We start from the raw sequence: 26,289 nt of genomic DNA on the forward strand, positions 1-26,289 counted from the left end.
ACTTGTAGCTGTCCTCTTTGTCTGCAATGTTGCCTTCTGGTAGTTCAATCCCCTCAGTTCTAGGCATTCCAGGATCCATATGTGGGGCATTGAGTCATACGCCTTCCTGTAATCAATCCAGACAGTGCACAGGCTGGTCAGTCTTGTCAGTATTTTATTTTTTAAAAAGGACTTGCTGGTTTGAAAGTCAGTATATTACAAATCCAATCATAAGAAATCCACTCTGGAAAAATAAGTAAATACATACACAAATAAATGTAATTCTGGACTAACTGTCATGTGACTTCTAAATTTGCTATCACTGTCTTGGGTTTTCTCAGCACTTTCCTCACCAGATTTTTTTCTTCTTTAAAAAGTTAGAAATACTTGAAGTATATACATTTTTGTCAATTTCTCTCTTTCATTTAAATTGACCAAAACAGTATTACCTATCACAGAAAAGATTCTTGTGGTGACAAAGTCCTTGTGATGTGCACTGGTTTGACCCTCAATGTCAACATTAAAGTTTACAGAAACTGCCGGATTTCTGGTAAATTACTGCTTTGGGGGAGTATTTTGTGTGGGTGGAAGGTGAAAGAGGAGGGAGAGAAAGTGAAGTTTGCCCTTTAAAAAAAATATATGTACACAATAATGTTGTCCATGTTTGACTTAAAAAGACAGTTTCAGCTGTGTTTGTGCTCTGCTAGGAGGCATCATGGGGAGAACTGTGGTGCAGCTCACCCTCATTGGGCTGCAGCTGGCTTTGACTTCCACACTGCTAAACAAGGTAGGGTCAAAATACATAAACGGCCATAGCACCACTTTAAAGATCCATAAATTTAAAATTAAATATACACGGTTAAATAAATAGTTTAAAAGCCAAAAGCTAAAGAAAACAAACTTTTTTGTACCTCTGCAATTAATATTTCACAAATAATGAGATATCTGAGGTGTGCGATTGAATATTTTGTGTCTCAGCATCTTTCTGTCAGTTCAACAACAAACTCTGTGGGTTGAAGGTTCATGTGACAATCCTCAGGATTATTTCATTTTGTTCATGTGCTGTGTGTGTGTACAAGTCAGCTGACACATTAACACTGGCAGTTGCGCATTACTTTGGAGACAAAAAGAAGGATTGGGGTAAGATGAAGTGTTCTGCTAAGCGATATAACATCATGTAATGTCCCATGAAGTGAAAGAATTCTAACTGTATGTGTTTGTATGTCTACCTTATCCTTTCTGTGCATCCACAATCACAGATCTCATTTTAATTGTTTGAGCTTGTTATTTGATGAGGGTGTTGATTGGTTAAGCTAAATTTGACTTGTTTAGTTGTTTGAACTATGGAAACATGTGTTGGATATTTCTAACAACTCCCATTCTGATGCATAAAAAGTAAAAGTATAAATGTAAGTGAGTGTCATGCTCTTTTGAGTGTGTGCCCTGAACACTAGATGAAAACTAATTTTAGGGTTTTTGCAGGGAGACCAATAAAATTCCACTGAAACCAGCCAATGAGATCGGTTAACCCTGTCGTTTTTTCTCAGGATGACTGGGACGTCTACAGCTTTCACATCAACTCCACAGTGACCAGTCGTTATGCCACCACTGTCATCACAAGCCGTGTGGCCAATCGTATGGACGAGTCAAAGGAAATTGAATTCCATGTTCGGATTCCCAAGAATGCCTTCATCAGTAAATTCCAAATGTATGTGAAGTTAAAGTGAGCTGTAACCATCCAGAGACATTTGTAAATTCTACACTGAAGAACAAATTGCCTGATATTTAGTAGTGTGTACACAAGGGCTTTCTTGGTCCTCTTCAGGTTTATCGATGGCCAAGTTTATGATGGTGTTGTGAAAGCTAAGGAGCAAGCTCAGCAGCAGTACACTGAAGCTGTGTCCCGTGGTGAAAGTGCTGGGCTTGTCAGGTATTTAAATTCATTAATTAACTTACAGGTTTATGTGAAAAAATTCTAACTAACATTGTTTTTAATGTCTTTTTCTGTATCTTCAGTTCTCTAAAATTAATTTTGTTTAACTGTGTGAGGAGGAAAAAACCTTTTAGCAGGGATTAAAGTGAAACAATGACATCCCGGGTTGCACAGCTCAGTAGGTTAGATTAAAAAGTTAAATCTTACATGTCATATCCTCATTTATTGTAGATATTTTAAATCAGATATTGAACCAATGCATGATTCGCTGAATTCTGTTTTTCTGAAGGAGTGTACAAAACAATTTAAGTCTACTAAATTAGCCACAGGCTATATGTCATGGCTACTGAACGGACTCACGCGCAGACAGTTCTTTTCAAGGAAACAGAAGGGGATTTATTTACAATACGGATCACCTTAGTGCAAAATAAATGTACAGTGAGTTGGGAGGGGGTCCAGGGCTCCAGGGAGAGACGGGGGGGAATCCACACACACGCTTCCTCTTCAGCCGCATTCGCTCCAACACTCCACACACTGCCCCACTTGGACGTCCGGTGATCTGGTCCAGAAGAGGGATATCTACAGACAGAAGTTCAAGGTTAGTTCCACAACAAAATACATGTAAGAGACTCTTCTTTGAATATGCCGCGAGCACGAACTCAGGTGGTTCAACGTTCCAGCGGTGAGCTGCTCTGTGCCACTGCCTTAGCTGGGGAAATCAGCCAGATCAGCCGCAGGTGGACACCATCACACGGGTGCGTGGGCCAAGAGCGAGAGCCCGTAACGAGCTCCACCCAGGCAGAGAGGAGGGGGAGAGACAAAGACAACCAAAACGAACAACAACAAAACCTGTAGCCAGCGTGGGCCAGCCAGAGAGACACGGGGACCGTGACACTATAGCTTACATAAGTTTGTACACTTTTGAATGCAGTTGTCCAAATCCACAAAGAGCAGTGAAAACTGGAATAGTAGCGCAGGTTAGCTGAGCACACTCTTTACACAAAGAAAAAAAAAAAAAAGCTCACAAAAAGGGATTAGTATGTGACTTATTACAAAGTAATTCTTTTCCCCACACTACACTGCATACTACCTGATCTTAGGGGTCCCCCCACATGCCAAATATCACTTTAATCCTTGCTTTTTAGTCAGTTTACTCAAAAATCAAGTTTGTTCTTCAGGAATAACTGATTTTTAAATGCATTTATATGAAATAATTATTGTTTCTGCTACAGTTCTGTAGGGAGGACTCTGGAGGAATTTAAGACCTCTGTAACTGTGGCTGCTCACAAAAAGGTCACTTTTGAACTCACATATGAGGAACTGATGAAACGCACACATGGCAAGTATGAGCTGCAAATTCATGCTCGACCCATGCAGCCTGTCAGAGACTTCAAGGTGACTTCCATCTTGGTATCTGTTCAGTGATTGTTTAGGAAAACAATGCTGAGATAAGACCACACATGATCAGATCTTCTGTTTTATTTTATTATACCTGTTCCCAGGTGGATGTGTACATTCACGAGGAAGCCGGCATCAATTTCATCGATGTGAAAGGAGGCCTGAGCACCAAAGCCCTCGCTAATGCCATCACCAAAACACATGTTAATAAACAGGTACAGTTATAACACAAATGTCAGTTTTATAAACACTAAGAATCACAGCAGTTTGCAATAAGAGGAAGCCTAGAAAAAAAATCTATGCATACAGCAAAGAGATGTGGCAAAGGAAAAGGCTCTTAGTGGGTTGCATGTGAGGCTGGACACTAAGAAAGGAGAAAAGGACTTTGAGATTGAGAGATCAAACTGGAGAGAATGTGCAGCAGGTTAGCGTAATACGTAATGGTAATGTATTAACAAATGAAGAGAGTTTGTTGAAAAATTGAATAAATAATTTGAGGAACTGAAGAAAATAAGACAGAAAGGAGTACAGATGGAGGAATGACAGTGAATCATGAAGTGCAGAGGATTATGAAGGAGGAAGTTAGGGCAGCTACGAAGAGGATAAAGAGTAAAAAGCCAGTTGATTCACATGACGTATGATAGATTGCCAAGTAGAACTGTGGGACTGCATGAGAAACAGTGATGTGTGTCGCTGAAGTGACAGATTTGTAGTGAGGAAAGGTGGAGAAGAGGAATGAACGTCGGTAGAAACAAGAACCATGACAGAATGCATGTGTGTGAATGAGAGATAGAAGAAGATAGTGATTACAACTACAAATTTTGTTAATGCAGTACCAACCGAATGCTCAATGATCACATCTGTTAAATACTGATTTCAACTGTCCCTGTGTGCTGTATCATATCTCTGGTATTAAGTGACATAATGTAATCGAATCCTACAGTATTTGCATTGTTGTTTTTGGTCATGTTAGTCTTGAACTATTGAAGTCTTCCTGTGCTATATATGTCAGAATGTTGAGCAATTCCCCACTTTTACTCATAATAATGAATTCTGATTTTCTTTTAATATTTTATGCATTAAACACATTACAAGACTTTTATTGAACCTCAGACAAAAAACTCGGGAGTTTAATGAGATAAGACAATGGTTTAAATTGTTTAAAAATCACTGCATTTTCTCTTTATTTCTAATCTACAGTGTCCAAACCTTTTGGTAACAATGACTTGTATATGCACCTTTTAGATTTATCAAGCCAAAGCAATGAGAAGTACAGGACAGTGTTTTGACAGAAATTAAAATCACTGACCTCTCACTCGATGAAGAGTCTAAAGAATACAATTCTTTCTGTTTCTAGGCATGGGTGTATTTCTATCCAACAGTGGATCAACAGACAATGTGTGACAACTGTGGAGAGCAGGGTATGAATGGAGATCTGGTTATTGTTTATGATGTCAACAGGAACAATGGATTGGGAGACATCAAGGTAAACCCTGATCAATTAGCAATTTACACACAACATAAAACTGCATGGGCCAGAAAAGGTTTTTCAAATCAGTACCATATCCTTTGTCTGGCTATTAAATAAAAATTTGACTAAAGCAATCTTTTTTCCTGCTCTTTAGAAATCTGCTGGGTACTTTGTTCATCACTTTGCTCCATCCAATCTTCCCCGAATTTCCAAAAATGTCGTCTTTGTTATTGACAAAAGTGGCTCAATGCAAGGCAGAAAAATAGAGCAGGTAAATGGTTTAAAGGGTCTGCTATGTCTATCATTTACGAAAACACTATTTCTTTTAATGTCTTTTTTAAATCTTTTATAAAATCTGTAATGTGTAAATGCTGTTTTTGCCCAGACTAGGATCGCGTTAATCCATATTTTGAATGACCTGGCAGAAGATGACCATTTTGGTTTGATCACTTTTGATGGCAACATTTTTCCCTGGAAATTGGAACTTGTTCAGAGCAACAGTAAAAACGTGGAAAGCGCCAAAAACTTTGCACGCAACATTCAAGCTGGAGGATGTGAGGAGTTGCAGAAATCAGTATATATCTTTTAATATCAAACAGTTAACAGAATAATTATAGTACTGAAACTTTGTTGTTGACTTTCAGACACAGACATCAATCAAGCACTGCTGCAAGGAGCAAATATGCTGAACACGCATGACAGAGAAGGTTCAGCATCAATCCTTATACTCCTCACAGATGGACAGCCAACCAAAGGTTATAACAAATGACACCTGTACAAAAATGTGCACAAATACTTCTGGACTTAATGATTTTAGTCAATGATTTTATTGTGATTTCAATAAGGAGAGATCATTTGAAAGACCTGAACATGGTTTAATGAAGAACAGTTTGAGATCTGGCGATAAGACTTTGACAAATCAACATGGCAGAGTGGAGTCCAGTAACGGTAGGACAGGACTTCTCAGAGTCTAGATGCAGAGGTAGAGATGTAGGATCAAGTGGTACAAATGAGGAGGTACTACAAATGAGTCTGAAAGGCAGGCTGATAGAAGAGCACTGAGAGCTTTAGCACTTGTAGAAGGCAGGCAAGGCTGGAGTGATGATGACAGCATGGAGTTTGGACAGTATGTGTGATTTAAAGAATACATTTGCAGCACAACACTCAAGAATGAAGGGAGATTAATGAGCACAGATCAGCTATTCAATATTTTCCGTTTTAGCTTTTTGTTTTATCAAGTGTGGGATTCCATTGTTTTTGAGCTGAACTGACTGTGTCTTATGTATTTTCAGGGGTGACAAATCTGGAGAAAATACAGTCAAATGTAAGAGAGGCTGTTGCAGGCAAATTCCCAGTTTACTGTCTGGGTTTTGGTTTTGATGTTGATTTTGAGTTCCTTAAGAAAATGTCGCTGCAAAATAATGGTGTGGCACGACGGATTTATGTAGACTCAGATGCTGATTTACAGCTGAAGGTATTTTGTATTCTTCCAACCACATGATTTGAAATCACTACAGATTTAGGAAGAAATTAGCATGATTTGCATCATGTCCACACTGTATGTAAACAGGGTTTCTATGAAGAGGTGGCAACTCCTTTGCTGACAGATGTGACAATGATCTATGTGGGTGGGACCAATCTAACCCAGACTAACTTCAGTCAGTATTATAATGGTTCTGAGATTGTGGTGGCCGGACAGATCACAGACAATGACACTGAAACCTTCACACCTCAAGTTGTGGCTATTTCGGTAATGTTTGATCTAAGATATTTATCAGCTGTAATCTTGTGAAAGTTTTTTTTCCCTGCATACTGACATTACAATATATTTAAATTATGACAGCGTAATAGAAGGTTAGTATTTTCTGACCCAAATGGCATTGTGGAATCTGGTGGAAGTGTGTCTGATGACCTTATCCAGAGAGTTTGGGCCTACCTCACAGTTAAACAGCTTCTGGACAAAGAGTAAGTACCATATATGCCATCTTTTGTCATGGTCCTGAGTCCGTGACTCAGTGATTTTGTGTTTAGTGTATTTATTGATGTTATTATTATTATTATTTGTGGGCTGTTTTGGGATGGTTTGTGTTTTGGATACTGGGTTTCTGGGTTTGTGCTCCCTCTGTTGGTCCCTGGTGTTAGTGTTCCCCTGTCTCGTCAGGTTAATCAGGTCCAGCTGTGTCTCCCACCTGTGTGTGATTTCCCAGTGTCCCTCTGTGTATTTATAGGCTGTGTCCCAATTAAGAGACTGCACGCTTGAAGTACGCGCACTACGCGTACTATGTACGTGCGTACTATAAGTACGAGAAGTGCGGAAGTGAGAGGCTTGTGAAATGGGACGATATACGCTTTGTTGCGCTGTTCAGGTTGCCTAGCAACCATGATACTAACCTAACGAGACACGTTACATACAGCTTTGTTTGACAGAAATGAAGGAGAAAAATGTTTTGTTGGTCATTCATTTTTGTCATGACATCACTTTGATTAGTTGAGTATCTGAGGCTGAGACCACGGGACTGTAAAACATGATTGTTGGGCTTCATTTCTGTGCTGAACAGTCATTTAAGATTAGTTAGTAAGTAACAATTAGTTAATGTTGTTCATGAGACTAAAGTCATCTCACTGTGGTAATGTAAATATAATATGGACAATATTATAGTATTGTCAGATTATTATGATATATATATATATATATATATATATATATATATATATATATATATATATATATATATATATATATATACATACACATATATCACTGACTTTAATTATTACACATTCGCACATAAATAAGTGACGTCATATTCAGTACTTTTGACAGTTCACTCTTCGGCCGCTCCATCTTATTAGGGAAATTCCACATACATAAATGAAAATTTCAAAACTCAACCCCATCATTTAATTTGTTTTTGATTGAAATTGAATATTACTTAAACTCTCTTAAATTAACCTCCAATAAAAAAGGTTTATCATTGATTGAAATTCATTCAGAAATGTTTAACGAATGAGCTGTCACAACTTTCAAATAAAAAGTTGTTATGAAGTCTGTCACATTCCCCCCTTTTTTCTTTTTTTATCCTTTATTTATTTATCCTTCTTATTTCATTGTACTGTATATTGTTACTCCTATTTGCCTTGTATGTCTACTGTACAAACTGAACTGGAATGACTGACTGTTCGCTTTATAAGTTCAATAAAGTTTGGGAAAAAAAAAACAACCTCTTCGGCCGCTCCCTTCTGCCGTATTTTGCGGCAAAATTATCCACACCCACCGCCGCGCTATGAATTGTGGGATATATGGGACCACGAAGCGTGCACCGGACCACACTTGATATTTGGGGAAATCGACGGCGCATTTGGAGAATTGGGACAGCTGTCGTCGCGTGGCTGTGACGTAACCACACTTAAAATGCATACTTCAAACGTGCAGTCTCTTAATTGGGACACAGCCATAGTGTGTGCCTGCCTGTGTTCCTTGTCGCGTCGTCTGTATTCATCCTCTGTGTTACCCTGCGTACTCTGCATTAACCTCTCCGTGACTCCTCTATGTGCTCTCCCTGCAGTCCTCCTCTTGTGTTTCAGGTTTGCCGTTCTATAGTTTAGTTTTCCCCAGTTTAGTTTATCCTTAGTTCTGTTTTGCCATCCCCACTTTGTGTTCTATTTTCTGTAAATAAATCACACTGCATCTCAAGTAAGTGCTGCATTCGAGTCCTCCGTTTCCACACATCACACGGCTGATGTCCCAGTTGTGACATCTTTCTTCTTGTGTTATTTCCTAATCAGCTACTTTTTAAAGGGCAGCAACACAAATTTTTCTCTTCATTAACTGTTGAGTGCATAACTAATCTGGGATATTGGATAAGGCCCATCATATATTTCCCTGAAACCCAAGGTAACGTCTTTAGATCATTTGATGTGACTTGCAGTCCAAAAGGCAAAAGTTTGTTTGGTCAAAAGTAACATTAATAGTTACAATGTAGCATGAATTTATGGGCAAAGAGAAGGATAGTTGTAGTTTCCTTTCTTTCCATCCAAGATTGATCATGTTTGAAGAACTCAGCAACCATTTTAAAATGTTTTCCCTGGCAAGAAACAATTTGTCCACTATAGAGTTTTGAATCTGCTTTCGAAGTTGTGTACTTATTCATGACATAGATGGCATCCCACGGTCTCAACAACTAAGCTGCAATTTACAAAACAAGTTAAAAATCTAAAGCTACAACAAAGACAGGAAATTATGTTTACTACAGCAGCAGAATACAGTTAAAATTCGGCATCTTGGCTCTAAAGTCAACTCTCCCACAAATATGTTCTCATAAAAAGAAGGCAGGATGTTTACATAACAATGAGTTTATCTATTTTTTCCCATGTTTCTATGTCCATATTAGATTCCACTAAAATGTTCTTTAATTTTCCAAAGTTGGGACTCAAACTGTAATTTTAAATTGCCAGGGAATACCTGGGGACATGGAAGAATTAAAGATACATAAATATGTGTAAATTACTTTATCATATATTACTACTAAATCAATCATTATATTTACTTAATGCTTTATGACACAGGCTCCAGTTATCTGGACCTGAGAAAGAGCAAGTGAAGAAGGAGGCTTTGAGTCTCTCACTGAAGTACAGCTTTGTGACGCCGCTCACATCTATGGTTGTCACAAAGCCTCTGGGAGAGACCATACATGTGCTTCATAAACCCAAGGAAAGTGAAGCACCACAGAGAGGGAAGCCCCCTGGACGTCAGTCCATTTCAAGACACCGTGGTACTTCTACTCGTCACAGGAGCGATAATGTTGGTGAGCAGCACAAACAAAGACAATGCAAAACGAGTAGTATTCATCATGACGTTTTCTTTTAATTGTTAAAAAAAATTTTCATTATTATTTCATTATTTTCTCTTCCTAAATGCAGATATTTACATTTCTCACTGAAAAAATTAAATACTTAAAAAAACTCTACACCAAAATGACATTAAATATAGCATGAGTTTGCTTTTTTGGTAATTATGACTCTGTACACCACCGAAAGTTTTAGCTTTAATTCTAGAGATTTAACAAAAACACTTTAACTGTTTAAGACTTTTTTTTTCTATATTTCATATTTTTGTTTATGCACAGAAATGTCTCAAAGTGTTACAAATGTGTATAATATGATCCACAAGCGTAAACACAATGACATTTTTTTTGTCTATATTATGTGTGACACATTAACACACACAAACAAAAAAAATTTCTCCTTATAGTCTCAGAAAACTATAAACATTTTCCTGTATAAAATGAGTCCATACTGCACAGGGACAGCTTTACTACATCAAGATAAAGAAACAGTGAGGGTGACTACACTTTGATGACACAAATTTGGATGTCAGAAATTATTACGACCACTCTGAGCAATTGCATTAGATACAGAGCAGCTGCTATCTCAGATACAGTACCGTGGCCTATTAAAGAAGATGCCATTTGTTTATGAGCCATCTCACTTCAACTTTGTCAGCCAGCCTCTTTTCCTTCAACTTTTTAGCTGCACAAGAGGCAAGCTACAGACCAAGTCCACCAGTAGCAAGAAGTCAAGTTATTCTGATTATTCAATTTTTTATAATTATAAAAGCATAATTTTATTGCACTTAAATTATTAAGTTTTTTTTTGTCAGTCTAAGCACTTTTGACCATCTCAAGGGTTATCTAATGTGATATTAGCTGAGAGCAGAAATATTCAGGATTGTTCTGTAAGCTAACAATAATGTCAGGCTGCTGTTAAGGTTTGAGTGAGTAAAAGCGATTATACGTGTACTTTTAGACATTTTGTGCACAGGAAGGTTTTTCTAATAAGAGAAAATGATCAGAATAGTTAAAAAGTTAACAGTTAAAAAGCTACGTTAAAAAAAATATATGTAAATGATCAATATTTATTCAGGTTTGGTATTTAGGTTAGTGCACATTTGTAAAATTGTTTTACATTTGATTGAAATACTGGCATGTTTTTTTCCACATCAATTAATTCTTTTTTTTTTCTTTTCAGCAACAACTGCTGCTGAGAGAGCCTTTGAGCACTGGTTCTCCTCACTTGATCCAGGTACTCTGTTAGGATAGAATTAAATAAAATGCATTTTTCTTTTTATAGAGATAAAAATGTTAAAAAAACCCCCACATTACCATAGTTAAGTATTCATTTTGACAGAATACAACAGTTTAACAACTGACTCTTACATACTGTACCTACATGCACATTTTCAACCTCTACTTTTTAATATGGTGTTTTCTACTTTAAATATTAAGACATTTTATTTCCCTAAAAATGTAGTTTAGTATAATATGAGAACCCTTAGTTTTAAGTACATTTTTTAAGGCAATGGGAAAAAATGAATACATAGCTACCATCTTGTACTACTGAATATATTATACAATTTGATGGTATAGCATTAAACAGCAATACCCTACAGTTAATACTTAATGGTTAATTAATTCAAATAGGATTAAACACATTTTCATTATCTGACTCATCAGTTAAATTTCAAACATTTCCCATAAATGTATCTGAACCTTCTCAATAAATATTACAAAAATGTTTCGTAGTTTTCAGCATTACTCCTCCTTAGTATGCCATTTATAAATACAGATATAATATTATGACTATGATTATTACTTGTACTAGCAGTGACCATGTATATGTAACATGATTTCTGTAGGGTTTTGTAAGCCTTACAATTTTTTGTGTTCAAACCTTCCATGCAAACCCTCTCTTATGCCTGCCTTTGTTGAAAGTATTTCTTGGAGCTACATTAGTTTAATTTTTAATTTTCATTTATTTTAAATTTTCTAATCCAAATTTCTTCAAATAATAATAATAATAATAACAATAATGATAATGATAATGATAGCTTCTATCATCATCGTCAGTTTGCTCCATATGCAATTCCTGCTTTAATTTGTTTTTCAAAAAAATTGTTTGGATTTACAAGAGGAAGGCACTTAGTTTATAACTTGATTCATTCATGAAACCTTTAGGCCATTTGAGTAGTTCATTATTATATACATAGCTGGTTATCTGATTGTTCAGGTTTTCTCTGAATTATTGCAGTGTCTTCACCTTACAATACAAAGTGCCCTGATGTTGATGTGATTTGGTGTTAAATTAAATTAATTAATTAAATTGATTTGACTATAAATGTAAATGTGATGCTTATTTCTTGCTTTCACGTGATCTTTTTGCTGTTCTTCTTACAGGAGAAATTATAGATATGTTACAATTTGTTGATGGAGGTATGATATGACACATGCTGCATACTATATTCTGATGTAACTACTGAAAAGATTTATACTGAATATTAAACTAACTGAAGTACAAATAAACCTTTGAACTAAAGCTACACTGAAATGAGCAAGTACAGCTAGGAAAGTAACTTAATGAATTGAAAAACTTTTTTTTTAATGGAGCTGGTAGTGTGTGTGTGTGTGTGTGTGTGTGTGTGTGTGTGTGTGTGTGTGTGTGTGTGTGTGTGTGTGTGTGTGTGTGTGTGTGTCTCACAATATTTCAGTGCAGCAGTATGATGAATTCGTGGAGATAGGAGTTAACACTGGTAATTCTACAGTTTGATTCTATAGTGGGAAGCAGATAAAGTACTACATGAATGTGGCCAGTAAGACCAGAAAAAAACACTGTAAATGTCAGTTCATTTTTTTATACATCACAGAAATGCTAAACATTTTTGCAGAATTTTAGTATTAGTCTAATGTGTTTGTTTTTTTTGTTTTGTTTTTTTTATTACTACGACTAATTTGAAATTGCAAAGTAAATTAATCGCTGTTTGTTTAATCTTTTTTTCAGACAGAGGATTTTACTTTTGTGAGTATTTGGGATTTATATGCTTTTCAGTCTTTTGTGATTTTAAAAAAAAAAAAACCTTATGAGAAAACTCTCATACCTGTGCAATCTACTGTTGACAGTATGGAGTTACATATTTTTTTTTTCAATTTAAAATTTATCTGACTTTATTTTCTTTTTTAATCCAGATTTACATTATGTATTTTGTGTCACTTAAACATTGTGCTGCATGTTTTTGCTACATTTCGTTTTGATTTGTTTTTACTTTGCTTTTCTGAGTAAAACATGTTTCTATCATTTGAAAATGCATAAAAAGTAAGTTTAGTTTTTTTGTGGCAAGATGATATAAATCCTTATTTGACAAAACATTTAAAGGATTGTTGTGGTTTATTTTAGAGAGTAAGTTTTTTTGTGAGTATAATAGGGAATAGTGATCCTAGTAATTCAAATACTACACTACCATTAAGAGATTTCCCACTTAAATTTATTACACCGCTAAAATATCAAATGCTTAGACGAAAAAAAACCCAGAATATTCCAAAGTAACATGAAAAAAAATCATATGAATTCAAAAGTAGTATGTAGTGACAATAGGGAAAGGAGGAAGAGAACCCAGAGCAGTGGAGGTATGCTCTGGAGAAAATTCAGTAAACAACAGAATACATTTGTATAAATGAGAGGTAAAGACGTGTAACAGTGAAGCTGCCAGGAACAGATGTAGTGAAAGTGGATAAGTTTAAATTACATAACTGAAAAATTGCTTATTAATTGTTCTTCTACCTCACCTGTTTTCATAATACTATTTGGTTTTCCATTGAAATCAGGTTTATGAAATTGTGTGGATGTGTCTCTGCTTCAGTTTTTTGCTGGAAAAAAGAGTATTATATGCTATATTTTAGAGTTGTTTCTTTAAAGATTTTCTAAATTTAAAATGGTAATTTTTTAAAGAAATTAATGTATTTAATTCTAACATTCAGCCTCGCCCACTGGATCTCGATCCCACAAAAAACGACCTACTTTAAGAGGTAAATGTCTTTTTTTGTAGTGTACTGTAGTTCACAGCTGTTATTTTCTATTTCTATATATGTAACACCAACCAGTGTTCAACTAATAAGGAACTGGATAAGCCTCTTCAGTCATTCTAATAATTGAATTATCTACATTTACATCGTAGGTTGGGTAACAGTTAAAACTTAACATATCTGTTGAGTGTTTTGCTGTAATGCATCAGAAAATGTTGATGTTTATTACACAAATATATTCCACAGCCATACAATAAACTTTAACTTTTTTTCTTTTGGCTTTGCAATATTAATGTATGTAACTAGCATTGTGTGAATCTGTTTACAGAAACTTTCCTTGATATATTCATACATCATTATTCACCTCATGGCAATCCTCTGCAACCAAATTATGGGACTGTATTAAATACATATAGTTGGAGTTAAATATATATATATATATATATAATTATTTTTAATAATAATTTTCTGAAATTTTTAAACATCCACATTAGGCATTACCCACTTTAACAGAAATTTGAACCTACAATAACATCTAATGTGCCAGGCTCAAAACTCTTATTTAATTCATTTATTTTGTTTTCTTTGACAAATTAGAGTAAAAAAATATTTTCAATTACATTGTTGTTTTTTGTTTTGTTTTAACAATCACATAATACATGAGAAAAACAGCTAGGAAAAAACAAACACATTTTTAGGAATGAAATACTCCATAAGTCAGGCTCTATATTTTATATGTAATAACAAATCCCTCTTTCAAAAACCTTCAAGATTGTACATGTTAATGAAACTGAAAACGAGTATGCAAGTGCTTGATTTTTGGCTAAGAGAAAAGTCAAATTTATATCTCCATTCTAACTCTGTATCTATGTATCTCTAGCTCCTCTTCTCCACAGGTTTTTGTTAAAAGCTGAGAATCAGACTGTTCCGCTGTGCTTTGATGTCAGTGGTGCTCTCAGCCTTAAACTTCTTCATCATCCCAGCAGGGGTCAGTAGTCTTCAGTTTCGCTGAGCTAATGAACTCTTGTTTTTGTATTTCCTGTGAAATAAAATTTCATTATTGGTTCTACCTCATCTCCATTGTTATAACAATCCTCCAACTTGTGGTGTGGTTTTGAGTTGCACTTCTCTTTTGTGCTAGAGCTGTTTGTGAATGGTGAGCTTGATTCAGTTGCAAATGGAGGTTTCAAGAGAATTTTCATACACTTCAAAACTAACCAGCATTTCGAGATTGACACCAAAGGGGTCACTGTACGAGATGGACAGACAGAAACACATCACACTGGACAGGATCTGGTCACTGCTGGAAGGTGATTTTACACTATAATGATCAAGGCTACTCAATACTACAATACTCTCAGCATTGTGTACAGATGTGTGCCCGTATTCACATGTGGTTAAATGAGACTTGAAACCTTAACGACATATATATATATATATATATATATATATATATATATATATATATATATATATATATATATATATATATATATATATATATATATATATATATATATATATATATATATATATATATATATATATATATATATATATATATATATATATATATATATATGTATATATATATATATATATATATATGTATATATATATATATATGTATATATATATATATATATATATATGTATATGTATATATATATGTATATATATATATGTATATATATATATATATGTATATATATGTATATATATATATGTGTATATATATATGTGTATATATATATGTGTATATATATATGTGTATATATATATGTGTATATATATATATGTGTATATATATATGTATATATGTGTATGTATATATGTGTATATATATATGTATATATGTGTATGTATATATATGTGTATGTATATATATATGTATATATGTGTATGTATATATATGTGTATGTATATGTATATATATGTATGTGTATATATATGTGTATATATGTATATGTATACATATATGTATATATACGTATATATATGTATATGTATACATATATGTATATATACGTATATATATATGTATATGTATACATATATGTATATATACGTATATATATGTGTGTGTATATATATATATGTATATACATATATGTATGTCAAATATTTATATATTTTTCTAGTGTAACAATGATTATGCGCAACAATGAAATAGACATTGCAGCAGGAGACATGCGCCTGGTTATTTTAGTTCATAAGAAGAGCAGCATTAAATTTCTTTGGCCAGTTTTAAGACAGCATCCTTCAGCCAACAACACTGATGGACTTTTAGGTGAGTGAAAAGTTCTTTTTTTTTTTTTCAAATGTTGTATACCATTACTTGTGAAGTGTGTGCAGCATTTGCTTGCATCATATTATTATTACAAAAGTTTGCACCCAAAGGTGGTGCTTTCTGTAAAAAGAGCTTGTTGTGTGGATATTCAATGTTTGTTTGTTCTCACGTTCTTTTTCCAGCTCTAAAGTCAGCAGTTTATGAGGAGGTACAACAAGTTGCAACTACAAAACTAAAGATTAAAAACCAGGAAATCAATGTTACTAGGTACATATCGTTTTTTGTTGTTGTTTATGGTATTTACCATATTTTATTATGTAAACATAAATGAAATTTCCCCTCCCTTTCTTTTGTAGCGGCAATGCCAATGACTATAGCATTGCCTCTCCTCTCATGATGAACTGCTGGCTCACATCTGCTGACTCTGCCTTGCAGAGACCACTGGCCGATTTCATTGTTCCACAACTTTAAGTGGAAACAGTGAAAAAATATTTCATTTAAGAAGAGAAATTGAAAATACTTGCAACACCTGCTTCCAGCATGAACAAATAAAAATATCTTGGATTGTTTAATGACTCACAATTTTCATTTTATTGAAAAAATGTGTATGAAGTCAAACTAATACATCCAACTGTGTGAATTTCATTAAAAATAAAGATGAATGTCACGGCGGCGATGACGTGTGTGGCGTTTATTTACATAGTGGCAGTGGCAAAAACAGGAAGCTCTTATTTTTCTCTTCTCTCCGCGGAGCATCGGCCGCATCGCATCTGTTACTGTAGCCAGTGATGGGGGTGTCACTGATCACCGATGAGGACCAGTCGCCGCTGCCTCCCATGCTTGTGGCGTCGGGAGAGCAGATCTCTTCCCCGTCCAAGTACAGAGGAACGCAGGGTTGCAGAGTGAAAGGTTCCATCTTGTCTGTGCATAGAAAAGTGTGTGCCGGCCCCTCTGTTTTTATTCTTCTCCCTCCACAGACCCCCCTCCCTCTAAGGGAGAAAACATAATTTTTTTTCCCACCGGATGCGATTAGTCACACATATGAGTAGTAATACGATGGCACTAGTTCAATATGGCGGCCAACCAAACCGGTGTTGTGCCAAAAAGTGATTGTCTGCCAAAAACTGATTTCCAAAGTTTCTGTGTATTTTTCATGTGTAATATCTTTACGTATGTTCGTAAATAGACTTCAGTGAACAGGGTTTACAAAGGGGTTATATAGAGAATTAAAAAAATTATCCGTTTTTAAAGTATCTTTACAACTCTGTGTTATTGTACTTACATTATAACCAATCCGGTCCTTTATCCCCACTTAAAATATTTTTACAGAACTATTGTAATATTTGCTGCTATTTCTGTTGTCCTCTTGGCCAACTTACTCTTACAAAATACATTTTTCATATTAATGAGATTTTTTAAGTGCATAAATAAAGGTTATATAAAAGTCACTGCCAAAAACTGATTGCGCCTTCTACCTTGTTACACGAATGTTGTTTGTGGTTCAAGATGACTTTATGTCATCCATAAGGGATGCATTTGACATATGTTTCATATATTATAGCCCAACAAGTTATAGCAGTTTAAATACGAGCAATCAATTTTTGGCAAATACCGGAAATCAGTTTTTGGCAGACAATCACTTTTTGGCACAACACCAGATTGACAACCTGTTTGACCGGTTTTGTGCATGTGCGCATGCACGTTCAGGTGTGCTCGGGGTATGCGAGTTCACGTGTGGAAACACACAGGGCGTCAGAGAGGTTATATGAGTTTATGTGTTTTTAACTGGGTTTTAATTTAAACAAACCATAGGGTTTTTAATTAAACTATTTTATCGCTTTGGCATGCCTCCACATTCAGTTATGCAGACATAGGTGTTCTTAAGAGCAATTCTTTGTTTTTGCGTGGAGGGGTGGAAGCCGTTTTGCTTCACAGTGCGCATCAACAAAGCTGGAATGCTTTTTATTTACATCTAGTCAAAAGTGTTGGTAACAGTGTTTTAATCACACTAATTTTGTGATTCTGACAATATCTCAGCATGCAGCGATGCAAGCATTTTATTTTAAAAACGGCACAAATGGGAATTTCTTCTGAATGGGTAATGTCAGCCTGTTCACAAGCGTTTCATTTAATCAAACCCCTAGTTTTTAATCTAGCTAGTTTTTTACGCATCTACTGGGGTTTCTTTCACGAGTTGATGTGATCATTTTATTTAAAAATCGGGATTTCGGAATGTTGAACTAAGAGGGAGACAGAGGCTGCTAGTTTTTTAACACAGTAAATGGTCACAAATAACATTCAGCCCTTTTGAAAATAAGCGCTATTGGGCTACTTCTAAAACACGTTGCACATGATGTCACCTTTTCCCCCAAAGCAGCCAGTATCGCTCTTTCAAACTAATTGTCTTTTAATCACACTCATTTTGTGATTCTGATGTCACAGCATGCAATGATGCAAACATTTTATTTATTTAAAAACGGATCAAACGGGAATTTCTTCCGTAAGGGGTTTCATGGTTTTAGAGTAGTTTTTAACACAACAGATGGTCGCAAATAACATTCAGCTCTTTAGAAAATAAATGCTGCAGTGATACTTCTAAAACCAGTCGCACAGACCTGCTCTGTCTTTTCAACAGCCGGTTATTGTTTGAAATTGTTCAGAATTGCAAAAGCCCACCGCGGGTATCATTTAACTGTTGTGATTCCATAGGAAGACAAAAGATAGGTGGATCACTTAGTTGTTGAGAGTACCATGCGAACAAGGGCCCAACTATTGTTTAAAGTGGCCAGTATCAGCTCTTTTTGTAATTCCTCGAGAAGGTAAAAGCCCCGCAGATGTACCAGTCGAGCAGGGTCTCGCCTATTTTCTGAAGTAGCCAGCAACATGCCCAGCAGGTGTATTGCCCCCAGACTTATCGGCCCCCCATCTATTGTTTTTGGAAGCACCCGGTCCTATATGAAGCGTTCCTCAGAGCGTGAGACCCTCGCCATTTCGCGTCAGGACCAGCGCCGGTGCAGACCATTTTCTACCCACACAGAGCGTTTCTGACAGGCTGGCGTTGCTTATGCATAAGAGAAAAGCAACAATACAACGCGGTTCTCTGCTCCAAGACATCGCGGGTCCTTTCACACAGTAAGCATGTGTGTTATAGCCGGCGCTTCATAAATGTCTGTTTTTAAAACGTGACTCATTTGTTGTCCAAAAACATTTCCTCTAAATTTGCAAAGTTACTGATTTAAAAATATATATTTTCAAATTTTTAGCTGGATGTCAAACATATGATAGACTCTTGAGCATGTTTATATAGCAAAATTCACAGTGGTATAACCATAAAAGATGCCCAACTGTGCACCAATGCACTCTATTGCAAGCTTTTAAACTGTATGCTGATAAGTGCATGAAGTATACCTTTAGAAAAAGATCCTGGTGTAGAAAGTAATATTAAATAAATTCTAACAAACGATTATCAAGCTTAAACGTGCTGCTGTTGTTCAGCCGCTGGTTTCCTCTTTCTGGTGCAACGTGGGCCAAAAACAAAGAAGAGAGACGGACTCACGACAGAAAAGCAGATCAGCTGACCATTAATCAGTTTCATGATTGAAGTAGCAGCAAGAAGAGGGAGAGAGAGAGAGGCAGTCACTCCATATGTCGGTTGTTAAGCTTAACGTGGGAATGCTTTACAAACATTAAGAGATGAACTTACACACTTGCTTTACTTCTCTCTGGGATCACTTCCTCGGAGATGAAATGCCGGATTGGTAGCGAGGCTACAAATACACACAGCCGCTCTATCACGTGATGCACACTGCTCCGACATGCTACGGTTATGAGCTGAGTTACGCCGTGTCGCAAGTTTTGTGAGGTGCTTTTTTGATATTTAATGGATCGGATTACATTTTTTATTTTTCTCCGATATCCGATCCAGTAATTTACGTCAGTATCGGACCGGATACCGATACGTAATATCGGATCGGTCCATCTCTAATTTAAACCCCGTTATATTGTGTAGTATAATTAGTATACTTTATTTATCATCTTTATATATGTATATTTGAAGTGATCAGTTTTAAAAAATACAGCCACAGCAAAGGTATACAAACAATCAGTTCCAAGAAAGATTTGCATAGGTAAAAAGCCACCGGCATACCTTAAGGTAAAATCATAAGTACAACCATAAAAAAGTCACTTTACCAGCTGGAGTTTGATCTTCATGAAGTGACGTGAAAACCAGGGTCAGTAGAGTGTCTGCATCACTGGAGAGGATACACAAATAACTGACTAACTGTCTCCTCAGATCTTCCCTAGCAAGATCCAGAGATACTTGAACTCTTCATTTGGCACTGAAAGTGTGTAAATAATTTGCAGCTTAGAGCCATGGCCTCAGACTTGAAGGTTCACATATCCTCACTTCAGTCATCTTCACACTTGACTGCAAACTGGTCCTCTACAAATTGGAAATAACCACATGACCATATCATGCACTAAATGAGACATAATCCACAAACCTTTTTGTATTTTGTCGACTCTATTTTCATAGATTTCATGAAAAGGAAAGCCCTGGTGGAGTGTAATGTGGACTGCTTAGGAAAACCAACCACTCCATTAGGGACTTGTCATTTTACAGGCATAGCTCTGTGCTCCAGCCTCAATAATTGAGGTGCATCTATCTGGGACATTTCATACTCAATATTGTGTTGACATTCTGATGCAACTGGGAGTTGAGGATCTCTTAGACCTCTGCTCAACACTCCAAGTGTACCCTAACTCAATAGAGTGGGAGTTCTTAAGTAGTAGAGTTTTTCAAAACACCCCAAGGGGAATTAAAGCAGTGTGATTTAAAATACAAAGTTCAGATGTGAATTGAAAAAGTGGATTGTTGGATGAGAACTTGACTTAAAAGATTGCTAAAGGTGATATTCATCATCAACTATAAGACAAACAACACAATCTCATGACGAACCATCCTGTGAAGTGGTAAGTAATTTTTGTAGTGGACCCTGAGCTGTGAATGCAGAAGATTTCAGGCTTGGAGTTGAATAATCACTGCATGCTGCAGTTAGGTACTGTATGTCTTAATTTTCCTGGTAATCTGTATTTATGATTCCTTTAATTCCAGAATATCTTCAGACTATATAGCACAGTAACTCTTGTAGTTTGAATGATTAGAGTTCTACAAACTGATTGCATATCTTCTCCCTATATTCTTTCCATTAGATTTCTGTGAACTAAATCTGGATCTAAACGCAATACACAGAAAACTCAAACTGTCTGACAACAACAGGAAGGTGGTGCATGTAGAAGAGGACCAGCAGTATGTTGATAATGATGAAAGATTTGATCATTGGCCTCAGCTGCTGTGTACCAACACTCTGACGGGTCGCTGTTACTGGGAGTTTGAGTGGAGTGGAGAGGTTCATATTGCAGTGGCTTACAAAGGAAGAAAACGGAAAGGAAACGGTGATGACAGCAGGTTTGGCAAAACTGATCATTCCTGGTGTTTGTACTGTGATGAGGGCGAATACTTTGCAACTCACAATTACAAATCAAGAGCCATCCCTGTCGTCTCCTCTGCCTGTTACAAAGTAGCAGTGTATGTGGACTGTCCTATGGGTACCGTGTCCTTCTATAACATAATCTCTGGCACACTGGTCCACCTCCACACCTTCAACACCACATTCACTGAACCTGTATACCCTGGGTTTAGAGTTGGGTTACGTGACTCTCATATCTACATCTGTGCTGACTCAGAAAACTGAACCTGAGCTCATAAAGTAGCAATATAGCAAAGTTACTGAGCTACAGTAATATAACTGTGATCCATATATTATAAAATGCACAACATTATACATTTGAATGTGGTAAATGTTTCAAATGTGATTCAAATTACACCAACAGTCCACCAAAAGTCCTAGTGTCATCTTCTTAACTTCTAGATCATGCAGTAGTAGTGGAAATAAAAAACTGAGGAAAAAAATTTAAAAGCAGGCAAAACATTTGATTAAGTGAACCGGTGGTTATAATATGTTTGCAATTCAAGTGCATAGTTCAGAGGCTTTTGGATAGGAATCCTGTAGCACCACCATCTGGCCAAAAATTACTGAAAAGCATCAGACAGAGCAGGAGTAGTTCAAAGTTCAGACTGGATTCAAAACAGTACCAAAAGTGAGGCTTCGGGATCACTTTGGATCAGACTGTACTGGACCTGTGAAGAATGAGATGAGAAGAGCATTAACAAACACTGATACAAGTTCATCACGTTGCTGTGTGATGATTTGACAGAGAACTCAAATGAAAGCAGCAATAAGGGAATATCAACACATTCTCTTATCAGCTCTGGTTTGAAGCTGCTATCAAAACATTAGATTGAGTTTGCAGAAGTCTACAGTCAGATTTTTGGAGCAAACACATCCAAGACTCAAAGCTGGAAGTCTTCTTTCCTTCCTTTAATTTGCTGAAGAATTTGAATATTCTACCAACAACTTCTGCTTCTTAAATTCTTTTTAAATCCATAAATATTTTATTCCAAATTGCAGTGGTTAGCGAGGCCTCCATGTCTGAACCTCCTGGTCAGCTGAGATCTTTACCTGTGCCTGTATAATCTGCTTTCATGTATAATAGAAAGATATAAATGAAGAATGAAAACTTTCCTCAATGCTGGAAATGTTTTAGTGTAATGTTACAGCTGTGAATGCTGATCAGAGAAAACTCTGTTTGTTCTGAGTTTATAGACTGCAGTGTTTCATTCATTTTAAATGATGATTAAACTCTCATCCTTCCTTTGGAGTCATGGTATCAATACTGTTTATTGATGATCCTGTTTTTGAAGCAGAATAAAGTCCAGCAGGTAACAAGACAGCAGCTCATCTTTGTGTCCTTCACACTCGACAGACATTCAGGAGAAAGAGTTCATGTGAGACGCTGCTCAGGACCAGTGTCAGTGTGTTTGAGATGACACTCACTCACCGCAGGATCTGAAGCAGGTTCCTGCTTTTAAAAACTACATTTCTAAAACCAAAACATATTTTTACATTTACAGTTAATTTACAGTTAAAACCGTTTCCGTCAGGAGGCAAAGCATCACTTAATGTATATGAAACCACAGATCGTTATCATCATCATAACATTAACCTGACGACATCATAATAAGCTGCTGTTCAACAGAGAGCGATAATTACAATAAACGCTCTGTGAGGTCGATGTTCACATTTTTTTTTTTTTTTTTTTTTTTTTTATTTCCATAAAATAATCACAGTTTATATTCATCGTGTTAGTTTTGACACTTTGATCAAGATTCCCTTCAAAATAATGTAAACATGATGAACAGTTTCCTCCATTAAGTTTATGATTATTATTCTCGGTCATCGTGTTGTTGAACTAAACTCCAACAGCCTCGTTTACATGGTTGATCAAACACTGAGCTGATGAGCTGGAAGTTGATCAGTATTCATCACTGGACTGAATATAAATACTGTTTTCTATTTAGAGAGTATATTGATGAAAGGTATTCGTGTACTTCATGTACTTTGAGTCTTTCAAGCTGCAGAAGTGTTTTTCTGACACACTGTGGCGCCATGTTTTAGCTGATGAAAAAAAAAAAATGGAAACTTCTCACGTTTCCTCCACAGTCAGTGCAGAGAAACTGGAGTCGTCAGTTTATTGTTGTGTTTGAGCCAAATGGATTTTAAAGACTAAGAGTGTGAAAGAAACAGCAGCACAGAAAAGAAAAAGATTTAGAAAAAGACGTGAAAAGGAGTTCAGTGTGTATAACACTAAAGTAGAAACACACAGCAGTTAACAGGCTCAGTGAGGAGCTGGACTCATTTTTCACACAGACATTTTCAGGGTGCTGAGTGGAAAAGTCACAGGTACACGGCAGCTCGCTACCTGCTGCAAGTGGGGACAGGTAAGCTGTGCACGTGTAGCCGCTAAACTGGTGGACCTAAATCTTCACCACCACGTCTGTATACATACAAGCGGAAAGGGAGTGAGTGGGTCAGCGCTCTGAGCACAGAAGCTAAGCCGGCTTTAAACACACCATTTATTTTCAGGATAAAACACAGTCAGATCCCCAAATAAAAGCTAAAATCCCCGCTATACAATAAAAATAATGTTCACAACCCGCTAAAAGCCCTGCCGGCAGGAATAATTACACACTTAAAAAAAAAAAAAAAAAACCCACACCCACACACACACACACACACACACACACACACACACACACACACACACACACACACACACACGTTTTTCATATGCTAAAAACTCTCCCCCCCCCCCCAGAGTCCTATATTCCCAGAGTCCAGCCACACGCGGGCAAATATTCCTTAGCTGAAACAGACAGGAGAGGAACGCCTCTTCCGGGATGGGGAATCTCGCCAGCAGCAGACCAGGGAGGAGGCTCCCATCTCCACCTGACGGTGCGCGATCGTGCAGTCCAGCCACTCTCCCCACCCGCGCACGGCCTCCCTCGTAGCTCCGCCCTGAAACAACAGACACGGGCCAGCAACGTTGTCGGCGCAGCCGCTGTTATCCTCCCCTGGCAAAGCTACGCCTAGCGCCCAACAGTGGGAAAGCGATACTCACAGATGCAGGCAGAGGCGTACCCCTGCCCTACTGTGGATTTCACGCGTCGCCTCCCACGGTCGCTATTCTGTCCGTCGGGACTGGATCGCCGGGTTATGCTGGCCGATCGCCGAATGTCTCGTGTCGCCCCACAGTCAGGCCGGAGGTCCTTCTGTTCATATGCTGGCTTGCACACGTTTTGTTTCCAGCTCTTCACGTTTCGTGTGTCTCTCCTCCTGTCTTTGGGCTCACCATCTCCCTTAAGTCAGTTTGGCGGCTGATAGGCCACCTCGGGGAACGCCCCCACCTCACAGGTGCCTACAATTGTCCGCTTAATCCACAGTGGAATAAAAAGAATACTGTACAACAACACCAAACACACACTAAAAATATGGGGATAAAATCATGCAATAGGAATATCAATAAACAATAAGCAATATCAATTACAATAAAATCATGCAAATAAAATCGACACTATGTACACAGTCTGATACAAAACAAAATATAAAAACACAATTTTCCACTGTGTGACACACGCGGAGTATTTTCTTCTGGGAAACGGCTCCGCATCGTGGCCGTTGTGCCGAGCAGTGATCGTCTGTGACACCGATCATATGAAGTTTGTTAGTTGGTAGACGTGAGCGAGTGCAGCTTTGGTGTCTCGTTATGCTCAAGGAAATACACAGAGATCTGCGCAGTTGGTGCACGTTTCCCCTGAAAGAAACCCAGACGTCTCACCCTGGAGAACATAAACGATCAATAGGAAGTTTGTCCATCGATCTCCTCGAGCTTCATACACGAGCGAGTGGCACCAAGAAACCAGTCCCTTTGCGACCAAAGTGATGACGTCAGGCAGAGAAACAGTGAAAGCAAGTCGCGGTTCTGTCCTCTACTCAGATCCTATTTTCTGTTTTTAATACAGTTTTTCCTGGATTTGATTGAATCTTCTTTTTTTTCTTTTTTACAGCTTGGTTATGACACATGCATATGAAGTGCTCATCAACTTGGATTGTCTCATTCAACGTTAGCTCATGACATCTCCACTTTTTTTCAAAACCAATTAGCATCCAATCTAACTTTACCTTTGGTAAATTTGATGAACTGGTCCTTTACATACACCAGAGTGAGATGTAGCCCTTTATATTTGACAGAACATCTGTAGTCAGTGTGTAAAGAGGTCACTGTTTTCTGGTAAACATGCACACTGCACTGAGGAACAGGAAATAATGATGACCAAAATATATTTTTAATTTTAGGTCAGCATTTAAAAAGCGGCAGCTATTACTCATACTCATACTCAGTCGCAAAGACAGAGACGTGCTCGCATATATACACTTAAGCTGATCCACACAACTGCAGCAGGACGGAGTCATTGTGCACTTCAGAGATAAATCAAGTGGTTAAAGGTAAGAAACAGAGTCCAGCTGAAAGAAGAGGAGACAACATTAGCATGTACTTTATCTTTGTTAAACTTTACCGTGTTTCTGGGCATCATTTATTTTTATTTTGTCTGTTAAATATTGATTTTTTTTTAAACATTTTAGCCTTTATTTCATTGAACAGTGCACAAATAAGACAGGAAAGCAGGGACAGAGTGAAGAGGAATGAGCAGGCCTGAGATGGACCCAGACTCAGGCCTCTGCAGCACACTTTGACCTGTGGTTCACCAGCTCAACCAGCAGCTTGCTGTCTGTTAACTTTCGGTGCATTTAAAAGCACTGGGCTCATCCATACATGCACTTGACTACTTGTGCTTTGATTAACAGTTAACAATATGAGCATTAGACTGCACTCTCACACAGAG

The 26,289-nt window shown here is 37.0% G+C and overlaps 1 protein-coding gene across 2 annotated transcripts; it reads left to right on the top strand.

Moving 5' to 3' along the window:
- Nucleotides 1-671: 671 nt before the first annotated feature.
- On the top strand, nt 672-16,615 carry LOC113018184 (inter-alpha-trypsin inhibitor heavy chain H3-like). 2 transcript variants are annotated; one of them, XM_026161241.1, is made up of 23 exons: nt 672-766; nt 1,527-1,687; nt 1,805-1,909; nt 3,145-3,307; nt 3,415-3,525; nt 4,668-4,796; nt 4,936-5,052; nt 5,167-5,335; nt 5,426-5,536; nt 6,074-6,255; nt 6,352-6,531; nt 6,625-6,746; nt 9,348-9,586; nt 10,809-10,862; nt 12,014-12,049; nt 12,615-12,632; nt 13,589-13,636; nt 13,962-14,027; nt 14,514-14,621; nt 14,775-14,943; nt 15,775-15,923; nt 16,106-16,190; nt 16,280-16,615. In XM_026161241.1, the coding sequence occupies exons 1-23, from the start codon at nt 695-697 to the stop codon at nt 16,392-16,394; spliced, it is 2,709 nt and encodes a 902-aa protein (XP_026017026.1). In that variant the 5' UTR covers nt 672-694; the 3' UTR covers nt 16,395-16,615. The 2 variants fall into 2 exon arrangements, with proteins under 2 accessions (XP_026017026.1, XP_026017027.1); XM_026161242.1 differs by lacking the exon at nt 13,962-14,027.
- The last annotated feature ends 9,674 nt before the right edge of the window (nt 16,616-26,289 follow it).

Source organism: Astatotilapia calliptera, unplaced genomic scaffold (assembly GCF_900246225.1).
Source record: "Astatotilapia calliptera unplaced genomic scaffold, fAstCal1.2 U_scaffold_5, whole genome shotgun sequence".
Taxonomy (NCBI): domain Eukaryota; kingdom Metazoa; phylum Chordata; class Actinopteri; order Cichliformes; family Cichlidae; genus Astatotilapia; species Astatotilapia calliptera.

What these genes read in the sequence shown, in the direction of transcription:
- LOC113018184 (XM_026161241.1), top strand. Translation starts at nt 695, where the DNA reads ATGGGGAGAACTGTGGTGCAGCTCACCCTCATTGGGCTGCAGCTGGCT. An exon ending in TTCATCAGTAAATTCCAAAT is followed by an intron (nt 1,688 to 1,804) that starts GTATGTGAAGTT and finishes GGTCCTCTTCAG; the next exon opens with GTTTATCGATGGCCAAGTTT. An exon ending in TCACAGGAGCGATAATGTTG is followed by an intron (nt 9,587 to 10,808) that starts GTGAGCAGCACA and finishes TTTTCTTTTCAG; the next exon opens with CAACAACTGCTGCTGAGAGA.